The sequence below is a fragment of the Somniosus microcephalus genome, chromosome 19 (genome assembly GCF_052327205.1).
Source record: "Somniosus microcephalus isolate GS21.2 chromosome 19, FLI_Smic_1.0, whole genome shotgun sequence".
Lineage (NCBI taxonomy): Eukaryota > Metazoa > Chordata > Chondrichthyes > Squaliformes > Somniosidae > Somniosus > Somniosus microcephalus.
The window spans coordinates 75,122,926-75,140,586 of record NC_141005.1 but is presented as its reverse complement, the minus strand read 5'-3'; the positions used below and the strand labels follow the sequence as shown (position 1 = coordinate 75,140,586).

General features: G+C 49.7%; 1 protein-coding gene across 2 annotated transcripts in view; it reads left to right on the top strand.

Annotated features, from left to right (window-relative positions):
• LOC147104918 (protein PML-like) overlaps positions 1-17,661 on the top strand; it is a 72,923-nt gene that overhangs the window by 15,663 nt on the left and 39,599 nt on the right. The window contains exons 3-5 of one of the 2 annotated variants that reach the window (XM_085962054.1): positions 8,449-9,032; positions 10,997-11,043; positions 12,016-12,091. In XM_085962054.1, the coding sequence (XP_085818180.1) occupies positions 8,449-9,032; positions 10,997-11,043; positions 12,016-12,091 (707 nt within the window). The remainder of the gene's footprint in view (positions 1-8,448; positions 9,033-10,996; positions 11,044-12,015; positions 12,092-17,661) is intronic. The other variant, XM_085962055.1, reaches the window with a different exon arrangement.

The window sequence follows — 17,661 nt, the reverse complement described above, 5'->3', positions numbered from 1 at the left end:
CAAGAGGATAACCAGGGAAAGAGTAGGGCCCATTAGGGACCAAAGTGGCAATCTGTGTGTAGAGCCAGAAGATGTAGGTGAGGTTTTAAATTAATATTTTGCATCAGTGTTCACTATGGAGAAGGACAGTGTAAGCATAGAAATCAGGCAGGGGGATTGTGATATACTTGAACAAATTAGCATCGAGAGGGAGGAGGTACTAGCGGTTTTAGCAGGCTTAAAAGTGGATAAATCCCCAGGCCCAGACGAGATGTATCCCAGGCTGCTGTGTGAGGCAAGGGAGGAGATTGCAGGGGCTCTGACACAAATTTTCAGAACCTCTCTGGCCACAGGGGAGGTGCCAGTAGACTGGAGGACAGCTAACGTAGTATCATTATTCAAGAAGGGTAGTAGGGATAAACCAGGGAATTACAGGCCAGTGAGCCTAACATCAGTGGTAGGGAAATTATTGGAAAAATTCTGAGGGACAGAATTAGTCTCCACTTGGAGAGGTAAGGATTAATCAAGGATAGTCAGCATGGCTTTATCAGGGGGAGATCATGTCTAACCAATTTGATTGAATTTTTTGAAGGGGTGACTAGGTGTGTGGATGAGGGTAGTGCAGTTGATGTAGTCTACATGGACTTCAGTAAGGCTGTTGACAAAGTCCCGCATGGGAGACTGGTCAAGAAGGTAAAAGCCCATGGGATCCAGGGCAATTTGGCACATTGAATCCAAAATTGGCTTAGTGGCAGGAGGCAGAGGGTGATGGTTGTTTTTGTGACTGGAAGCCTGTGTCCAGTGGTGTACCGCAGGGATCGGTGCTGGGTCCCTTGCTGTTTGTAGTGTACATTAATTAATGATTTATATATGAATGTAGGAGGTATGATCAGTAAGTTCGCAGATGACACGAAAATTGGTGGAGTGGTAAATAGCGAGGAGGGAAGTCTCAGGCTACAGGACGATATAGACGGGTTGGTCAGATGGGCAGAACAGTAGCAAATGGAATTTAACCCTGAAAAGTGTGAGGTGATGCATTTTGGGAGGACTAACAAGGCAAGGGAATACACAATGAATGGTAGGACCCTAGGAAGGACAGAGGATCAGAGGGACCTTGGTGTGCATGGAATAGATCCCTGAAGGCAACAGGACAGGTAGATAAGGTGGTTAAAAAGGCATATGGGATACTTGCCTTCATTAGCCGAGGCATAGAATATGAGCAGGGAGTCATCTTAGAGTCATAGGGGGAGAAATTGGGTGGAGCCGCAAACGGGGCGCCAAGCTCGCCTGGGCGCCGGATTTCGCGCTACGATCGGAGCAGCAGCGATCGCCGGAAATTCAGCTTGAGCGCCCCAAGAGGGACACGGGGCGAGGCTCGAGGCGCTCCGCGTCCCTCTTAGGGCGCTGAAACTGAATATCGCAGCGCAACGTGCCGCTGAACCACACGCTGCGGCACGGCGCGCTGCGGTACTGCAGGCCTTCCTCCCATTCTTAAGGGGGTGGGGCCTGCACCAGCGCGATCAGAGATCGCGAGTGCCGGCAAAAGAGCCCGGCACCGAGGAGAAGTGCCGGGCTCTCGGAAAACAGCTGGCAATGCCGTGGGGGGCGATCAGGAGGCCGGGGACGGAGGTGCTGGCAGGCGGCCGCCAAAAAAAACGGCCGCCCGGCACCACCTCCTTAATTTGCGCCACTGCTGCCACTGGTAGGCCCCGTGAACCGGGCGCGATTAGCGAACGGCGCTACAGAGGCAGTCGCTGCCAAATATCGAGATCGGGGCGGTAGCGGGGCGCTGCGCACACTGATGACGTCATCGGTGGCGGCGCAGCGCAACAGGCTAACGCCGCCATTAGCGCCCCAGCTAAATATCGCGGGAGGCGTGGCCAGTGGCGCTAAAGCCGCTGAGTGCCCTCTTTAGGCACTAACTGGTGGCGCAGCCCACCGAATTTCCCCCCCATAGAGTCATAACGACACAGAAGGAAGCCATTCGGCCCATCGAATCCGTGCCGGCTCTCTGTAGAGCAATCCAGTCAGTCCCATTCCCCCGCTCTATCCCGTAGCCCTGCAAGTTTATTTCCCTCGAGTGCCTATCCAGTCTCCCCTTGAAAACATTGAGTGTCTCCGCCTCCACCACTTCCGTCGGCAGCGAGTTCCAGGTCCTCACCACTCGCTGCGTAAAAAAGTTTTTCCTCACATCCTCCTGTATCTCTTGCCCAAAACCTTAAATTTGTGTCCCCTAGTCCTTGTACCATCAACTAGTGGGAACAGCCTTTCCCCATCTAGCCTAGCCAAACCCGTTATGATGGAGCTGTACAAAACGCTAATTAGGCCACAGCTGGAATACTGTGTGCAGTTCTGGTCGCCACACTATAGGAAGGATGTGATTGCATTAGAGAGGGTGCAGAGGAGATTCACCAGGATGTTACCTGGGCTGGAGCGCTTCAGCTATGAAGAGAGACTAGACAGTTTTCCTTAGAGCAGAGAATGCTGAGGGGGGACCTGATTGAGGTGTACAAAATTATGAGGGGCATAGATAGGGTAGATAGAAAGTGTAGTGTATGTACCTTGAAGAAGGAACTATATTCTGCAGCCCCTGTATACTGCAGTACCAGTAGTGACCACCCCTGTATATAAGCCTGTGTAGTAACTTTGTACAGTAGTTCCAGTTTTGTCTCCATTCAGTAAACACCTGTTATAACCAACTTCTGCAGTCCGTGTCTCAATTACACACGGACGTTACATTGGCGACGAACAGATCCGAACTTACCTACAGTTCTGCACCACCTCACGGGGATCCATCCCTGAAGCGAAGTTGTTCGAGGTCGAGGCCAGAAGGAAGAAATCCAAAAAGAAAAAAAAAACAAACAGAAGAAACGGGCATCGACCGTGGGCAACCGCCCTCTGATTCATCGAATTCGAAGATTTGCAGGAGAGGCTGTCGAGAGCGGGGCTTGGTTATCCAGTCTATGGTGTTCCAGCTAATCGGGCTGGTGGCAGGTAGTACACTGATCCTTCCTGGGCTGCGGCGGGCTAGAGCTCGATCGGGTGGCTTTTCAACGGGACCGAGCAGCGTTATCGGGAAGAGGAGAGAGAGAGAGAGGGTGGAGCACACAGGGCGTGGCCGGTGCTACAAAGCCGGGCAGCGTACAGACCCAAGAAGAGGGAGGAAAGTGTCCCATAGGGTCTGCTCTGACGACGGGAACAGTAATTGAAATAAAAGAAATTAGAAGCGCAGAAAGCCGCGAGGGGCTGCAGTTTGCCGCGGAGAGCGGCGTTGGCAGCAGCGCGGGGGGAAGTGCACAAAGACCATAGGGCGTCGCCATCAAGGTATAAAAACACCAGCAACAGCGCTGGCAGCAGCGAAAAAGGCAGAAAGCGCGGGAGGCGCCATCTTAATCCAGCGGGGAAGAAGGCAAAGCGCGGGAGGCGCCATTTTGTTCAATCGGGGAAGAAGGCAAAGCGCGGGAGGTGCCATCTTAGATCTCCAAGATGCCGAAGACTGGCAATATCACTGCCTTCGATAATGCAATAGAAGACTGGACCATGTATGTGGAAAGAGTCAAAGTATATTGCAAGGCAAATGAAGTAGCCGATGAGAAAAAGGCATCGGTACTACTAAACTTAATGGGCGCAAGAACGTACGGCCTATTGCGGAACCTGATCACTCCAGTCAAACCGATGGAGAAGAGTTTTAACGAAATTGTTCATATCCTACAGGAACACCTAAATCCTACACCGCTGCTGATAGCAGAAAGATTTAAATTCCACAAGAGAAATCAGCATAAAGATGAGAGCAATGCTGATTACCTGATGGAACTAAGCAAGCTATCAAAGCACTGCCAGTTCAGAGCAGGACTGGCAGATACCCTACGGGACAAATTTGTCTGTTGGCTCCTGAGTGACAACAGAAAGAGCTGACGCTAGATAAGGCTTTCAGCGTGGCAGTATCGTACGAAGCAGCAGCAAGGGGAGCTGCGGAAATACAGCAAAAGCCACAGGAATACGGCACCCATGAAATGACACGAGGATTTGAAAAATGTTATCGCTGCGGCAGAACAACCCATGACCAGAAGGACTGCTGGTCCAAGGACAAAACATGCAGGCAATGCGGAAAGATGGGACACATTGCACGAGTTTGCAGGTCCGGGAAGAAGACTAACGACAACAAAAAGACTACTAAGGAAAAGTACAGGAAAGTACAAAAGATGACGGACAGTAGTTCCGAAGACCAGAAGAGCGATAGTGAATCCGGGAACAAGAGACTAAGCTGTCTCAAACTACACAACGTAATCACAAAAGAGGATCACCGAACCATTTGGGTCACCCTCACGATAGCAGGGTCCCAAGTCAAAATGGAATTGGATACAGGATCAGCCCTGACCATCATGAATCGACGAGACTACAAGCGGCTATTCTCACACATACCCTTGAAAGACACATCCATTGTCTTGAAGACATATACGGGGTAGAAAGTATACCCCAGAGGGAAAATAAGGGTGCCTGTCGAATACAACGGCAAGGAAAGACAGAAATTGTATCTGTACATACTGCAAGATGGTGGACCACCGTTATTGGGACGTGAATGGATCAGAAAGATAAGTTTAGACTGGCACTCCATTCAGGCACTGACTGTGGCTGGTAAAAAGGATGACGACGTCACACCTGGACGATTGTCAAAAATCTTGGCTAACGCTAAAGAGGTATTTCAACAAGAGGGTTACGGGGATAGGGTGGGATATGTGTTGGTGTAGGGGTTACGGGGATCGGGTGGGATATGTGTCGGTGCAGGCTCGATGGGCCGAAATGGCCTCTATCTGCACTGTGGGGTTTCTGTGATTCTGTGAACTGGGAACTCTTAAAGGCGTAACCGCCTCGATAAAAATAGAAGAGAATGCAATTCCCAAGTTTTTCAAAGCAAGACCGGTACCGTATGCAATTCGCCCAGCCGTCGAGGCAGAGCTGGAGAATCTGGAGCATGCAGGCGTGTTAACTAAGGTAGACTGGAGCGAGTGGGCGACACCCATCGCTCCTGTCATGAAGAAAACGTTAAACAATAAGTCTGAGGAGCCAAGGAAGGTTCGCATCTGTGGGGACTTCAAGGTGACTGTGAACCCAGTCCTTCACACAGTACAGTATCCTCTTCCGAGGATAGAAGATATTTTCGCCTCACTATCTGGAGGGAAACGTTTTACAAAAATTGACCTAGCGCAAGCATATTTGCAGATGGAGGTTGAAGAATCCTCTAGGAAATATCTCACGATAAACACTCACAAAGGTCTTTACCAGTATAATCGACTGGTATTCGGAGTTGCATCAGCTCCAGCTATATGGCAAAGAGCGATGGAACAAGTCCTACAAGGGATTCCGGGGACTCAGTGTTACTTGGACGACATCCTAGTGACAGGTGAAAATGACAGTGAACACCTTGCCAACCTAGAGCAGGTGCTCACTAGACGAAGAGAACATGGGCTACGAGCCAATCGCCCCAAGTGCGAGTTTTTTAAGAAACAAGTATCGTATTGTGGCCACGTGATTGATGAAGAGGGGTTACATAAGTCCCCTGACAAAATTGAAGCGGTAGTTAAGGCTCCAGCGCCTGAAAATGTGTCGCAACTGAGGTCATTCCTCGGATTGGTGAATTACTACCATAAGTTTTTGCCGAATTTGTCCACAATTCTGCACCCACTGAACGCCCTGCTACAAACTGGAGTAGCATGGAAATGGAGCGATGAATGTAAGCGGGCCTTTCAGAAGTGTAAAGGCCTGATCACTTCAAGAGAAGTATTGGCTCACTACAACCCATCACTACCGATAAGACTGGCGTGTGATGCGTCTCCCTACGGCGTTGGAGCGGTACTGTCACATAAATCCCTTGATGGTTCAGAGAGGCCGATAGCTTTTGCGTCACGCTCGTTAACTGCAGCCGAGCGTAACTACGCCCAGATTGACAGAGAGGCCCTCAGCCTGGTGTGGGGGGTGAAGAAGTTCAATCACTACCTGCACGGACAGAAATTTACTCTACTAACTGATCATCAACCTCTTGTCTCCATTTTCAACCCCAAGAAGGGCGTCCCGATAATGACAGCACAACGGCTACAGAGGTGGTCCCTTTTCCTAGGGGCACACCAATATGACATCGAGCACAAAGGAACTAAACAGCATGGGAATGCTGATGGATTGTCGCGCCTACCATTGCCGACGGTGGAAGAAGCACCTGCAGTGGATCCTGTGGAGATATTCCACTCGACCATAGTCGAATGTCTACCTGTGACGAATGCAAACATAGAAAAGGAAACATGAAATGACCCAACACTCTCCAGAGTCTATGATTTAACGGTGAAGGGATGGCCAGCACATGGCGAACCACTGTTGCCAGCATTCTCGCCGAGAAGAGAACAGCTGTCAGTGTGCCGAGGAACCTTGATGTGTGGATCTAGAGTAGTAATTCCACCCAAATTGAAGGATAGAGTGCTCAATGAGCTTCATGAGGGTCATCTGGCGGGGGTGAAAATGAAGAGCTTAGCCAGAGCGTTTGTGTGGTGGCCGGGAATCGATAGAGAAATCGAAGAGATGACCAAGAGCTGTACAGGATGCCAGAAGGTCCAAAACGCCCCACCACAAGCCCCTCTACATCCATGGGAGTGGCCCTCATCTCCATGGCAAAGGGTACACATTGATTTTGCTGGTCCATTTATGGACTCGATGTTTTTAATTGCGGTGGATGCACATTCAAAGTGGCCAGAGGTAATAAAAATGTCCTCAACCACCACAGAAAAAACTATCACAGTCTTACGAACCATATTCGCCAGAAATGGGCTGCCTGAACAGATTTGCTCTGACAATGGACCACAGTTTGTGTCTGAAGAGTTCCGGAGGTTCTTAAAGATCAATGGTGTTAAGCATTACACATCCGCCCCATATCATCCAGCCACCAATGGATTGGCTGAGAGGTTCGTTCAAACATTCAAGAAGGCTATCAAGGCAATGTGTAATGAAGACATACCCCTACAACACAAGGTGGATAACTTCTTGTTTGCCTACCGGAATGCGACACATGCGGTTACCAACCAAACTCCAGCCATGATGTTCTTCAATCGAAGACTAAGATGCCGCTTGGATTTGGTTAAGCCAAACATCAGAAGAGATGTGGAGAACAGGCAGTTTCAGAATATGAATGAAAGGCCAACCAGGAGTTTCAAGATAGGTCAACCAGTTTTGGCCCGGGACTACCGCACAGAGAAATGGCAGCCAGGGACGATCTGCACACAGCAAGGACCTCTAATGTATACCGTGGACGTTGGAGAGAGCATTGTAAGACGCCATGCTGACCAGATTCTAGAGTCACTGGAAAACGTCAAATCTACACCACGATCCTATACACCTGGTGATGAAACCGAAGTACCAATTGCATCTACCTCAGAATCGGTGATATTGGAAGCAGACGAACCAAACAACGACGTTGATCCCGAATCAACTTTGCCAGAAGAACCTGATACCCCAAAGAGGCGTTATCCGGACAGAATCAGGAAGCCTCCTCAAAGACTGAATTTATAATTGATTAACTTCAGCTAATGTATATAGCAACTGTAATTGTAAATATGTTATTTAATTATTAATCGAATGTTATGTACTGTTCAGCTAAAAGGGGAGGAATTGTAGTGTATGTACTTTGAAGAAGGAACTATATTCTGCAGCCTCTGTATACTGCAGTACCAGTAGTGACCACCCCTGTATATACGCCTGTGCAGTAACTTTGTATAGTCGTTCCAGTTTTGTCTCCATTCAGTAAACACCTGTTATAACCAACTTCTGCAGTCCGTGTCTCAATTACACACGGACGTTACAGAAAGGAACTTTTCCCCTTAGTAGAGGGGTCAATAACCAGGGGGCATAGTTTCAAGGTAAGGGGCAGGAGGTTTAGAGGAGATTTGAGGAAAAACTTTTTCACCCAGAGGGTGGTTGGAATCTGGAACTCACTGCCTGAAAGGGTGGTAGAGGCAGGAACCCTCACAACATTCAAGAAGCATTTAGATGAGCACTTGAAATGCCATAGCATACAAGGCTACGGACCAAGGGCTGGAAAATGGGATTAGAATAGATAGGGCTTGATGGCCAGTGCAGACACGATGGGCCAAAGGGCCTCTTTCTGTGCTGTATAACTCTGACTCTAAGGGCAGCAGGCGCATGGGAACATCACCGCCTCCAAGTTCCCCTCCAAGTCACACACCATCCTGACTTGGAAGTATATCGCTGATCCTTCATCGTCGCTGGGTCAAAATCCTGGAACTCCCTCCCTAACAGCACTGTGGGAGTACCTTCACCACACGGACTGCAGCGGTTCAAGAAGGCGGCTCACCACCATCTTTTCAAGGGCAATTAGGGACGGGCAATAAATGCTGGCCTTGCCAGTGACACCCACATCCCATGAATGAATTTTTAAAAATTGGTCTTTATGTGTTTGATTTTTTTCAGGTTTTTCTGTAAGACGTGTTCCACAAGCATTTGTTGCAACTGCCTGCTGCTTTATCACATTCCCCCAGATCACTGTTACCACGATATTAAGCAGGAGGTTGTCCTGAAGAAGGGAGAGTTGAAACAAATGATGGATGCAACCCAAGAAAATCACAATAAATTTACTGAAATCTACACCGGTCTGAAGTCCCTGAAGGGCAGTCTGGACTTTGAAAAAAAGGACACCGAAGCATTGATAAAGCAAAAGGCTTCTGCCACGATACAAGAGATCAACGAGCAAGGGGACGCATTGCTGAAGGAGCTGGAGACCGAGCACAACTCGGAGCACAGCAGATTGGCCGAGAGCCTGGATCAAACAGAACGGATAATTAAAAGAATGGGAGCCGGGAATGAGCTGGCAAGAAAAATGCTAAAGTTTGGCACTAATGAGGAGATGATGGAGATGTACAAAACCATCGAATCAGCGCTGACCGTCTTGGTGGGAGAGACGCCTGTTGATGTGAGTAAGGGAGCCACTTTGATAACGTGTGTGGAATACACACAGGATGCACAGAATCTACTCGGATCTTTCATCCTCCAGAAAGGTAAATAACACTTAATATAAAAATCTGGGGGCTGGATGATGGGCCAGGCACTGGATGGCAAAATGAACAACGGTTGGTTGGTGCAGTCGGTCATGAACTGGTTGGTGTTCGGAAAGGATAAATTCTTAATACAATACATGCCGTCTTCTGAAGTTGGGGGTCAACATAAATTGTTCACATTGTGTAGAGGGAGCTTTACTCTGTATCTAACCCATGCTGTCCCTGCCCTGGGAGTGTTTGATGGGGACAGTGTAGAGGGAGCTTTACTCTGTATCTAACCCGTGCTGTACCTGCCCTAGGAGTGTTTGATGGGACAGTGTAGAGGGAGCTTTACTCTGTATCTAACCCATGCTGTCCCTGCCCTGGGCGTGTTTGATGGGACAGTGTAGAGGGAGCTTTACTCTGTATCTAACCCGTGCTGTACCTGCCCTGGGAGTGTTTGATGGGACAGTGTAGAGGGAGCTTTATTCTGTGTCTAACTCATGCTGTACCTGCATTGGGAGTGTTTGATGGGACAGTGTAGCGTGAGCTTTACTCTGTATCTAACCCGTGCTGTACCTGCCCTGGGAGTGTTTGTCGGGGCAGTGTAGAGGGAGCTTTACTCTGTATCTAACCCGTGCTGTACCTGCCTGGGAGTATTTGATGGTGCAGTGTAGAGGGAGCTTTACTCTGTATCTAACCCATGCTGTACCTGCCCTGGGAGTGTTTGATGGGACAGTGTAAAGGGAGCTTTACTCTGTATCTAACCCCGTGCTGTACCTGCCCTGGGAGTGTTTGTCAGGGCAGTGTAGAGGGAGCTTTACTCTGTATCTAACCCATGCTGTCCCTGCCCTGGGCGTGTTTGATGGGACAGTGTAGAGGGAGCTTTACTCTGTATCTAACCCGTGCTGTACCTGCCCTAGGAGTGTTTGATGGGACAGTGTAGAGGGAGCTTTACTCTGTATCTAACCCGTGCTGTACCTGCCCTGGGAGTGTTTGATGGGACAGTGTAGAGGGAGCTTTATTCTGTGTCTAACCCATGCTGTACCTGCCCTGGGAGTGTTTGATGGGACAGTGTAGAGGGAGCATTACTCTGTATCTAACCCATGCTGTCCCTGCCCTGGGCGTGTTTGATGGGACAGTGTAGAGGGAGCTTTACTCTGTATCTAACCCGTGCTGTACCTGCCCTAGGAGTGTTTGATGGGACAGTGTAGAGGGAGCTTTACTCTGTATCTAACCCGTGCTGTACCTGCCCTGGGAGTGTTTGATGGGACAGTGTAGAGGGAGCTTTATTCTGTGTCTAACCCATGCTGTACCTGCCCTGGGAGTGTTTGATGGGACAGTGTAGAGGGAGCTTTATTCTGTGTCTAACTCATGCTGTACCTGCATTGGGAGTGTTTGATGGGACAGTGTAGCGTGAGCTTTACTCTGTATCTAACCCGTGCTGTACCTGCCCTGGGAGTGTTTGTCGGGGCAGTGTAGAGGGAGCTTTACTCTGTATCTAACCCGTGCTGTACCTGCCTGGGAGTATTTGATGGTGCAGTGTAGAGGGAGCTTTACTCTGTATCTAACCCATGCTGTACCTGCCCTGGGAGTGTTTGATGGGACAGTGTAAAGGGAGCTTTACTCTGTATCTAACCCCGTGCTGTACCTGCCCTGGGAGTGTTTGTCAGGGCAGTGTAGAGGGAGCTTTACTTTGTATCTAACCCGTGCTGTACCTGCCTGGGAGCATTTGATGCTTTTGATATGTGAAGCTTCCCTGAAACTCCAGTCTTTACTCTAATGCTCTCTGCTATAATGTGCATTGCTGTAGCTCTGACGAATTGGGCGCCTCACTGATACTCATCCAATCGCATTATTGATCTGTGTAGCTTGCTTCTGCTAAGCAATGAGCACCATGCTTGGTTTGTCCAATTCCACCGGCATTACTGAAAACTGACCTTTGTAAACACCATCTCCGTCTGATTGTATTTTGTTGCTTTCAGAGCAGAGTGGGGGAGCTGGAGATTCTGAAGTTGAGGCGGCTCTGGTGGTAAGTAGTGCCAATAAAGCGATTTGAATTGAATTGGGTGCTGAGGGGAGAGGGAGGCTGGTTTGAAGCTGTGATCTGATTGGTTGACCATTTATGCCACACGTGTGATGGCCAACTCTTTGGTGTTAATAGAACACGTTTTGCAAACATCATACATTTCAGAGGGGCTGGAGCAGGTTAACATGGTCTGCTTTGGACCTGGGACTAGTTTGAAAAAAGCTGCTAGATAACTGAAGAAGTTTCAGGGTGGGTGGACCTTCCTTTGCATACTTGAGTCTTTCTCCATGGAAGATAGAAAAAGTAAATTGCATTTTCACATCCTCAGGATGTCCCAAAGTACTTTCTGATCAATGGATTACTTTTTTTGGAAGTGTACACACTGTTGTTATGTAGGCAACACAGCAACCAATTTGTTCACAAATAACAAATTAGATAAATGTTCTAGTGATGTTGGTTGTGGGATAAATACTCCTCCTGCTCTTCTTCGAAATAGTGCCATGGGATCTTTTACGTCAGCCTGTGAGGGCAGACAGGGCCTCGGTTTAACATCTCATCTGAATGACAGCACCTCTGACAGTTCAGCACTCCCTCAGCACTGAACTGAAATATAAGCTTGGATTTTGTGCTCAATCTCGAGTGGGACTATGAACCCACAACCTTCTGACTCCGAGGCACGAGTGCTCCCAACTGAGCCAAGGTGACACATGGATGGTGTGGCCCACAGGATTTGATAAACCATTGCCCCTCAAGGATGTAGGATGATAACATGTTTCCCTTCCCAAAGCAACACAGCACGAGGCACAGGACACACTCCATCAGTTAGCAACAGCAAGTTTTGCTCCAACTTAGTTCCTCCACCGCAAAGAACAGGCTAGCACCTTTGTAAAGTGTTGGCCCCAGGAGGGAGGGACTCTTGTCACAGTGGCGTTCTATCAGTTCCTCTAGTATTCCTTGCTGTTGTTCTGCTTGCAGGCCAAGTTTTCGCATCACCACCAGGAGAGGAACTCGACAGGAGAGGGCCCGGCTAACCTCAAGACCCTCCCAGCAGGTAAAGAGATGGTCCTCCCTCTGTTGCTCAGAGCAACCGTGGTCAACACTGATGAGGCCGAGTTTGGAGGTGTGGTGCCACCATCCAGCAAGTATCTCTTTCCTTTTTGACATCTTTGTAAATCACTGGTTAGATCTCAGCTGGAGTATTGTGTCCAATTCTGAGCACCGCACTATAGGAAGGATGTCAAGGCCTTGGAGAGAGTGCAGAGGAGATTTACTAGAATGGTTCCAGGGATGAAGGACTTCAGTTATGTGGAGAAACTGGAACTGTTCTCCTTAGAGCAGAGAAGGTTAAGGGAAGGTTTAATAGAGGTGTTCAGAATTTTGAAGGGTTTTGATAGAGTAGATCGGGAGAAACTGTTTCCACTGGCAGGAGGGGCGGTAACCAGAGGACACAGATTTAAGGTAATTGGCAAAAAAGCCAGGGGGTAGATGAGTCATAGAGTCATACCGGCACAGAAGGATGCCATTCAGCCCATTGAGTCCGTGCCGGCTCTCTGTAGAGCAATCCAGTCAGTCCCATTCCCCCGCTCTATCCCGTAGCCCTGCAAGTTTATTTCCCTCGAGTGCCTATCCAGTCTCCCCTTGAAAACATTGAGTGTCTCCGCTTCCACCACTTCCGTCGGCAGCGAGTTCCAGGTCCTCACCACTCGCTGCTTAAAAAAGTTTTTCCTCACATCCCCCCCTCCCCCCCTGTATCTCTTGCCCAAAACCTTAAATCTGTGTCCCCTAGTCCTTGTACCATCAACTAGTGGGAACAGCCTTTCCCCGTCTAGCCTATCCAAACCCGTCATAATCTTGTACACCTCTATCAAATCACCCCTCAACCTCCTTTGCTCTAATGAAAACAAATCCAGCTTCTCCAACCTGTCCTTGTAGCTAAGATCCCCCATTCCCGGAACCATTCTGGTAAATCTCCTCTGCACCCTCTCAAGGGCCTTCACATCCTTCCTAAAGTGTGGTGACCAGAACTGGACGCAATACTCCAACTGTGGCCTAACCAGCGCTTTATAAAGGTTCAGCATAACTTCTCTACTTTTGTACTCAATACCTCTATTTATGAAGCCCAAGATCCCATATGCTTTGCTAACCACTCTCTCTATGTCCTGCCACCTTCAGGGACCTATGCACATTAACTCCCAGCTCCCTCTGTCCCTGCAGATTCTTTAAAACTGTCCCATTAAGTGTATATTGCCTCTCCCTGTTCCTTCTGCCAAAATGCATCACCTCACACTTCTCTGTATTAAATTCCATCTGACACTTGTCTGCCCATTCTGCTAGCCTTTCTATGTCCCGTTGCAGTCGATTGGTATCATCCTCACTGTTTGCCACACCTCCAAATTTGGTGTCATCGGCAAATTTAGAAATTCTACTTTGTAGTCCAATATCCAATATGAAGAGATATTTCTTTACACAGTGAGTTGTTATGAGGTGGATGCAGATTGAATAGTAACTTTCACAAGGCAATTGGATATGTATTTAAAAAGGAAGCATTTGCTGGCCTATGGGGAAAGAGCAGGGGATGGGACTAATTGGAGAGCTCTTTAAAGAGCTGGCACAGGCACGATGGGCCTAATGGCCTCCGTCTGTGCTGTTTAATTCTGTGAGTTTTCCCACATTCCCTGATCTGCTCCTCCCCATGAGCCACACTGGCTAAGCAGCTGTGTCACGTTAAAAAAGACAGGAGTCCGGCCGGATTGCCGCTGGGACAGGCTGAATGCCGACCGATCCTGCTGAGTGCTGGCCCCAGTGAATCTTCGGGGCCAGGTTCACTGACCTGCTGGTGGGCTCCCGGCGGTGTGTGCCCACTGCTTGGCGGCCCAGCTCAGGTGGAGGGGCGGCAGACAGCTGGCACCCCTGCTGTGGTGCAGCGTGGCTGGAGATGCTGGCTGAAGATCAGAAACATTTTTGGATGGATTTCCCCGCCTTGCAAGACGGCCCCTTTCAATTTTAAACCCCAATCTCTGGCGCCTTAACAACGCAGGATTGCAGCAACGCACCGGGGTTGCTAAGGCGATACTGACTGTTTTCCCATCATTAACATCTAATTTGAATTCCCCGCCCAAGTATAGGACGTATTCATTGTCCATGGTCATGTATGGCAGGAAATACTAGACGTGGTGCTGGATGCCAGGGAGCGGGTGGAATAGGTCCCTGACTGACCACCTTCGACCTTCTGTGGAATCCTTTGCAAAATGTCTTATGTTCTTGCCACAGAATCGTTTAGAAATTACAGCACCGAAAACCAGGCCCACCCACGGTGTTTATTCTCCACAGTAACAGTACTTCGAATCCCGTGTGCCTGCCCTGTTCCCATATCCCTTTACTCCCCTTTCCTTCATCCTCCTATCTAACCTATTCTTAAATGTTGACATGCTGTCTGATTCAGTCGCTAACTCTGGTCGTGCATTCCACAGTCTCGCAACCCTCTGTGTCAAATAGTTTCTCCCGCTCTCTGTCCTAAACCTCTTACATTTCATCTTAAATCTATGTCCCCTCGTTCTCGACCCTACGATCACCAGAAACAGTCTGTTTCTATCTACCCTGTCCCGTCCCATCATAATTTGAAACACCTTCATCAAATCATCCCATAATCTCCTCTCTTCGGATGTAAACAACCCCAATTTTTGTGTCTTTCTTTGCGTTTGTACTTTCTCTTACCAGGCAGCACCCCAGTGAATCTGTGCTGCACCCGCTCTGTTGCCACAACATCCTCCCTGTAGTGTGGAGCCCAAAACTGAACACAGTACTCCAACTGTGGTCTTACTAAGGTTTTATATAGATTCACCATCACATCTCCACTTTTATATTCTGTACCTCTCACCATAAAGCCCAGAATTCTGTTAGCTTTTTTTATGGCCTTATCTACTTGAGGTGCTGCTTTTAATGTCTTGTGAACCTGCACTCCAAATCCTTCTGTTCCCAGTCTCATAGAATCATAGTCATGTGGCAGAACCACTGAATGACTCTGGCTAACTGTATATAATTCTCTTTAACGATGTTCTAACACCAGCCTAAACTTGTACCATTGTGTTAGGCATTACTGTGTTTTGTAGATAGAGTTTGCATGTATGGGGCGTAGCCCCTTTAAGAGCGCGGGAAAACGCGGGCAAACGCGATGACGACACGTCGCAAACCACGGGGCTGCCCAGGCAGTCCTCGTGGCATCTCCGTTGAGTAAAGACCTGTTTAGTTGTTCTCTTGTGTCGATCTCCGTTATTCGTTGGAATTCGTTAATTCCTACATTGGTGACCCCGATTTTTGTGAACTTTTTCACATAAGAAGAGCACAGCATGGAAGCGAACGCCGTTTCGCTAAAGCTACCGCAGTTCTGGGAGCAGCAAGCGCCCTCATGGTTTATTCAGGTCTGATGCGCCATCAATTACTCAAAAGACTGAGGTTGAGCGAGTAACAATCAGGCTTTTATTAACTAAAGAATGAAGGCCTAGTCTCGAGTGGTCGACCCGTCCAGAATACTAAGGGACTGGGAGGTAGTCACTTATATACCTGGAATAGTGGAAGGAGTCAGCCGAGGCATGTCCAGACCTGTACCTAGTGGAATACACATACACATACAGACAGGTATAACAGTGGTTTACCACATTCACCCCTTGTTTAAAAATGAGTCCGGCGGGGTGAAGTGTATTTAAAAGTTCGTGTATTGGAGTCTCTCCGGAGGTCTTGTCTGCCGCTGTGATCGACGTGGCGACGGCAGGGGTGGTGGAGTTTCCGGCGTCGCGTCCCGTGTAGGCTGGGGTCCTGGAGTGTAGTCCTCGTGGGTGACGGTCCAAGGCGAGCCGGCTGCTGGGGTTGGATATCGGGTCGTGGGGGGGGGTGGTAATGGGTAGTGGGTTACAGCGGTCCCCGAGGGTGCGAGGTCTCGTATGGAGACTGTCCTCCCGCCCGTCCGGGTACGCAATGTAAGCGTACTGGGGGTTGGCGTGGAGGAGGTCGACCCTCTCGACCAGGGGGTCCGTTTTATTGGCCCTCACGTGTCTTCTCAGTAGTACCGGCCCTGGGGACGTCAGCCATGGCGGTAACGATGTCCCCGATGTGGACTTCCTTGGGAAGACAAACATTTTCTCGTGAGGGGTGGCATTGGTGGCAGTGCAGAGCAGTGACCGAATCGAGTGGAGCGCATCGGGGAGCACCTCCTGCCAGCGGGAGGTCGGAAGGCCCCTAGACTTTAAGGGTAGTAGGGCGGCCTTCCAAACTGTTGCATTCTCTCTTTCCACCTGTCCGTTCCCCCGGGGGTTGTAACTGGTGGTCCTGCTTGTGGCTATACCCATAGCGAGCAGGTACTGGCGGAGTTCGTCGCTCATAAACGATGAGCCCCGGTCGCTATGGATATAGCTGGGGAAACCGAACAGGGTGAAGAGGCTGTTCAGAGATTTAATGACCGTGGCACTGGTCATGTCCGGGCAGGGGATAGCGAACGGGAACCGGGAGTACTCGTCAATGATGTTGAGGAAGTACACATTGCGGTCGGAGGAGGGGAGAGGCCCTTTGAAATCGACGCTCAGGCGTTCGAAAGGGCGAGTGGCTTTTATCAGGTGGGCTCTGTCTGGTCTATAAAAGTGCGGTTTGCACTCAGCGCAGACTTGGCAGTTCTTGGTCATGGTCCTGACCTCCTCGATGGAGTAAGGCAGGTTGCGGGCCTTGATGAAGTGGAAGAACCTGGTGACCCCCGGGTGGCAGAGGTCATTGTGGAGGGCCCTCAGCCTATCGATCTGCGCGCTGGCGCAGGTGCCACGCGATAGGGCATCTGGGGGTTCATTGAGCTTCCCAGGCCGGTACAAGACCTCGTAATTGTAGGTGGAAAGTTCGATTCTCCACCTCAAGATCTTGTCATTTTTGATTTTGCCCCTCTGCTTGTTGTTGAACATAAAAGCAACTGAACGCTGGTCAGTGAGCAGGGTAAATCGTTTTCCGGCCAGGTAGTGCCTCCAATGACGCACAGCCTCCACGATAGCCTGGGCCTCCTTCTCGACCGCGGAGTGTCTGGTCTCCGGGCCCTGGAGGGTTCGTGAGAAGAATGCCACAGGTCTCCCCGCCTGATTAAGGGTGGCGGCCAGAGCGAAGTCGGACGCATCGCTTTCCACCTGGAAGGGGATGGATTCGTCCACTGCGTGCATGGTGGCTTTGGCAATGTCTTCCTTGATACGGTGGAAGGCTAAGCGGGCCTCTGCCGTCACGGGAAAAGAGGTGGACTTGATCAGCGGACGGGCTTTGTCTGCATAGTAGGGGACCCACTGAGCGTAGTAGGAAAAAAACCCTAGGCACCTCTTCAGAGCTTTTAGGCAGTGGGGCAGTGGGAGTTCCATAAGGGGACGCATCCGGTCCGGGTCGGGACCGATGACCCCGTGTTCCACAACACAGCCAAGGATGGCGAGGCGGTCTGTGCGGAATATGCACTTCTCCTTGTTATATGTCAGGTTCAGGAGTTGGGCGGTGCGGAGGAATTTCTCGAGGTTTGCGTCGTGGTCCTGCAAGTCATGGCCGCAGATGGTCACATTATCTAGGTAAGGGAAAGTGGCCTGCAGCTCGTTTTGATCGACCATCCGGTCC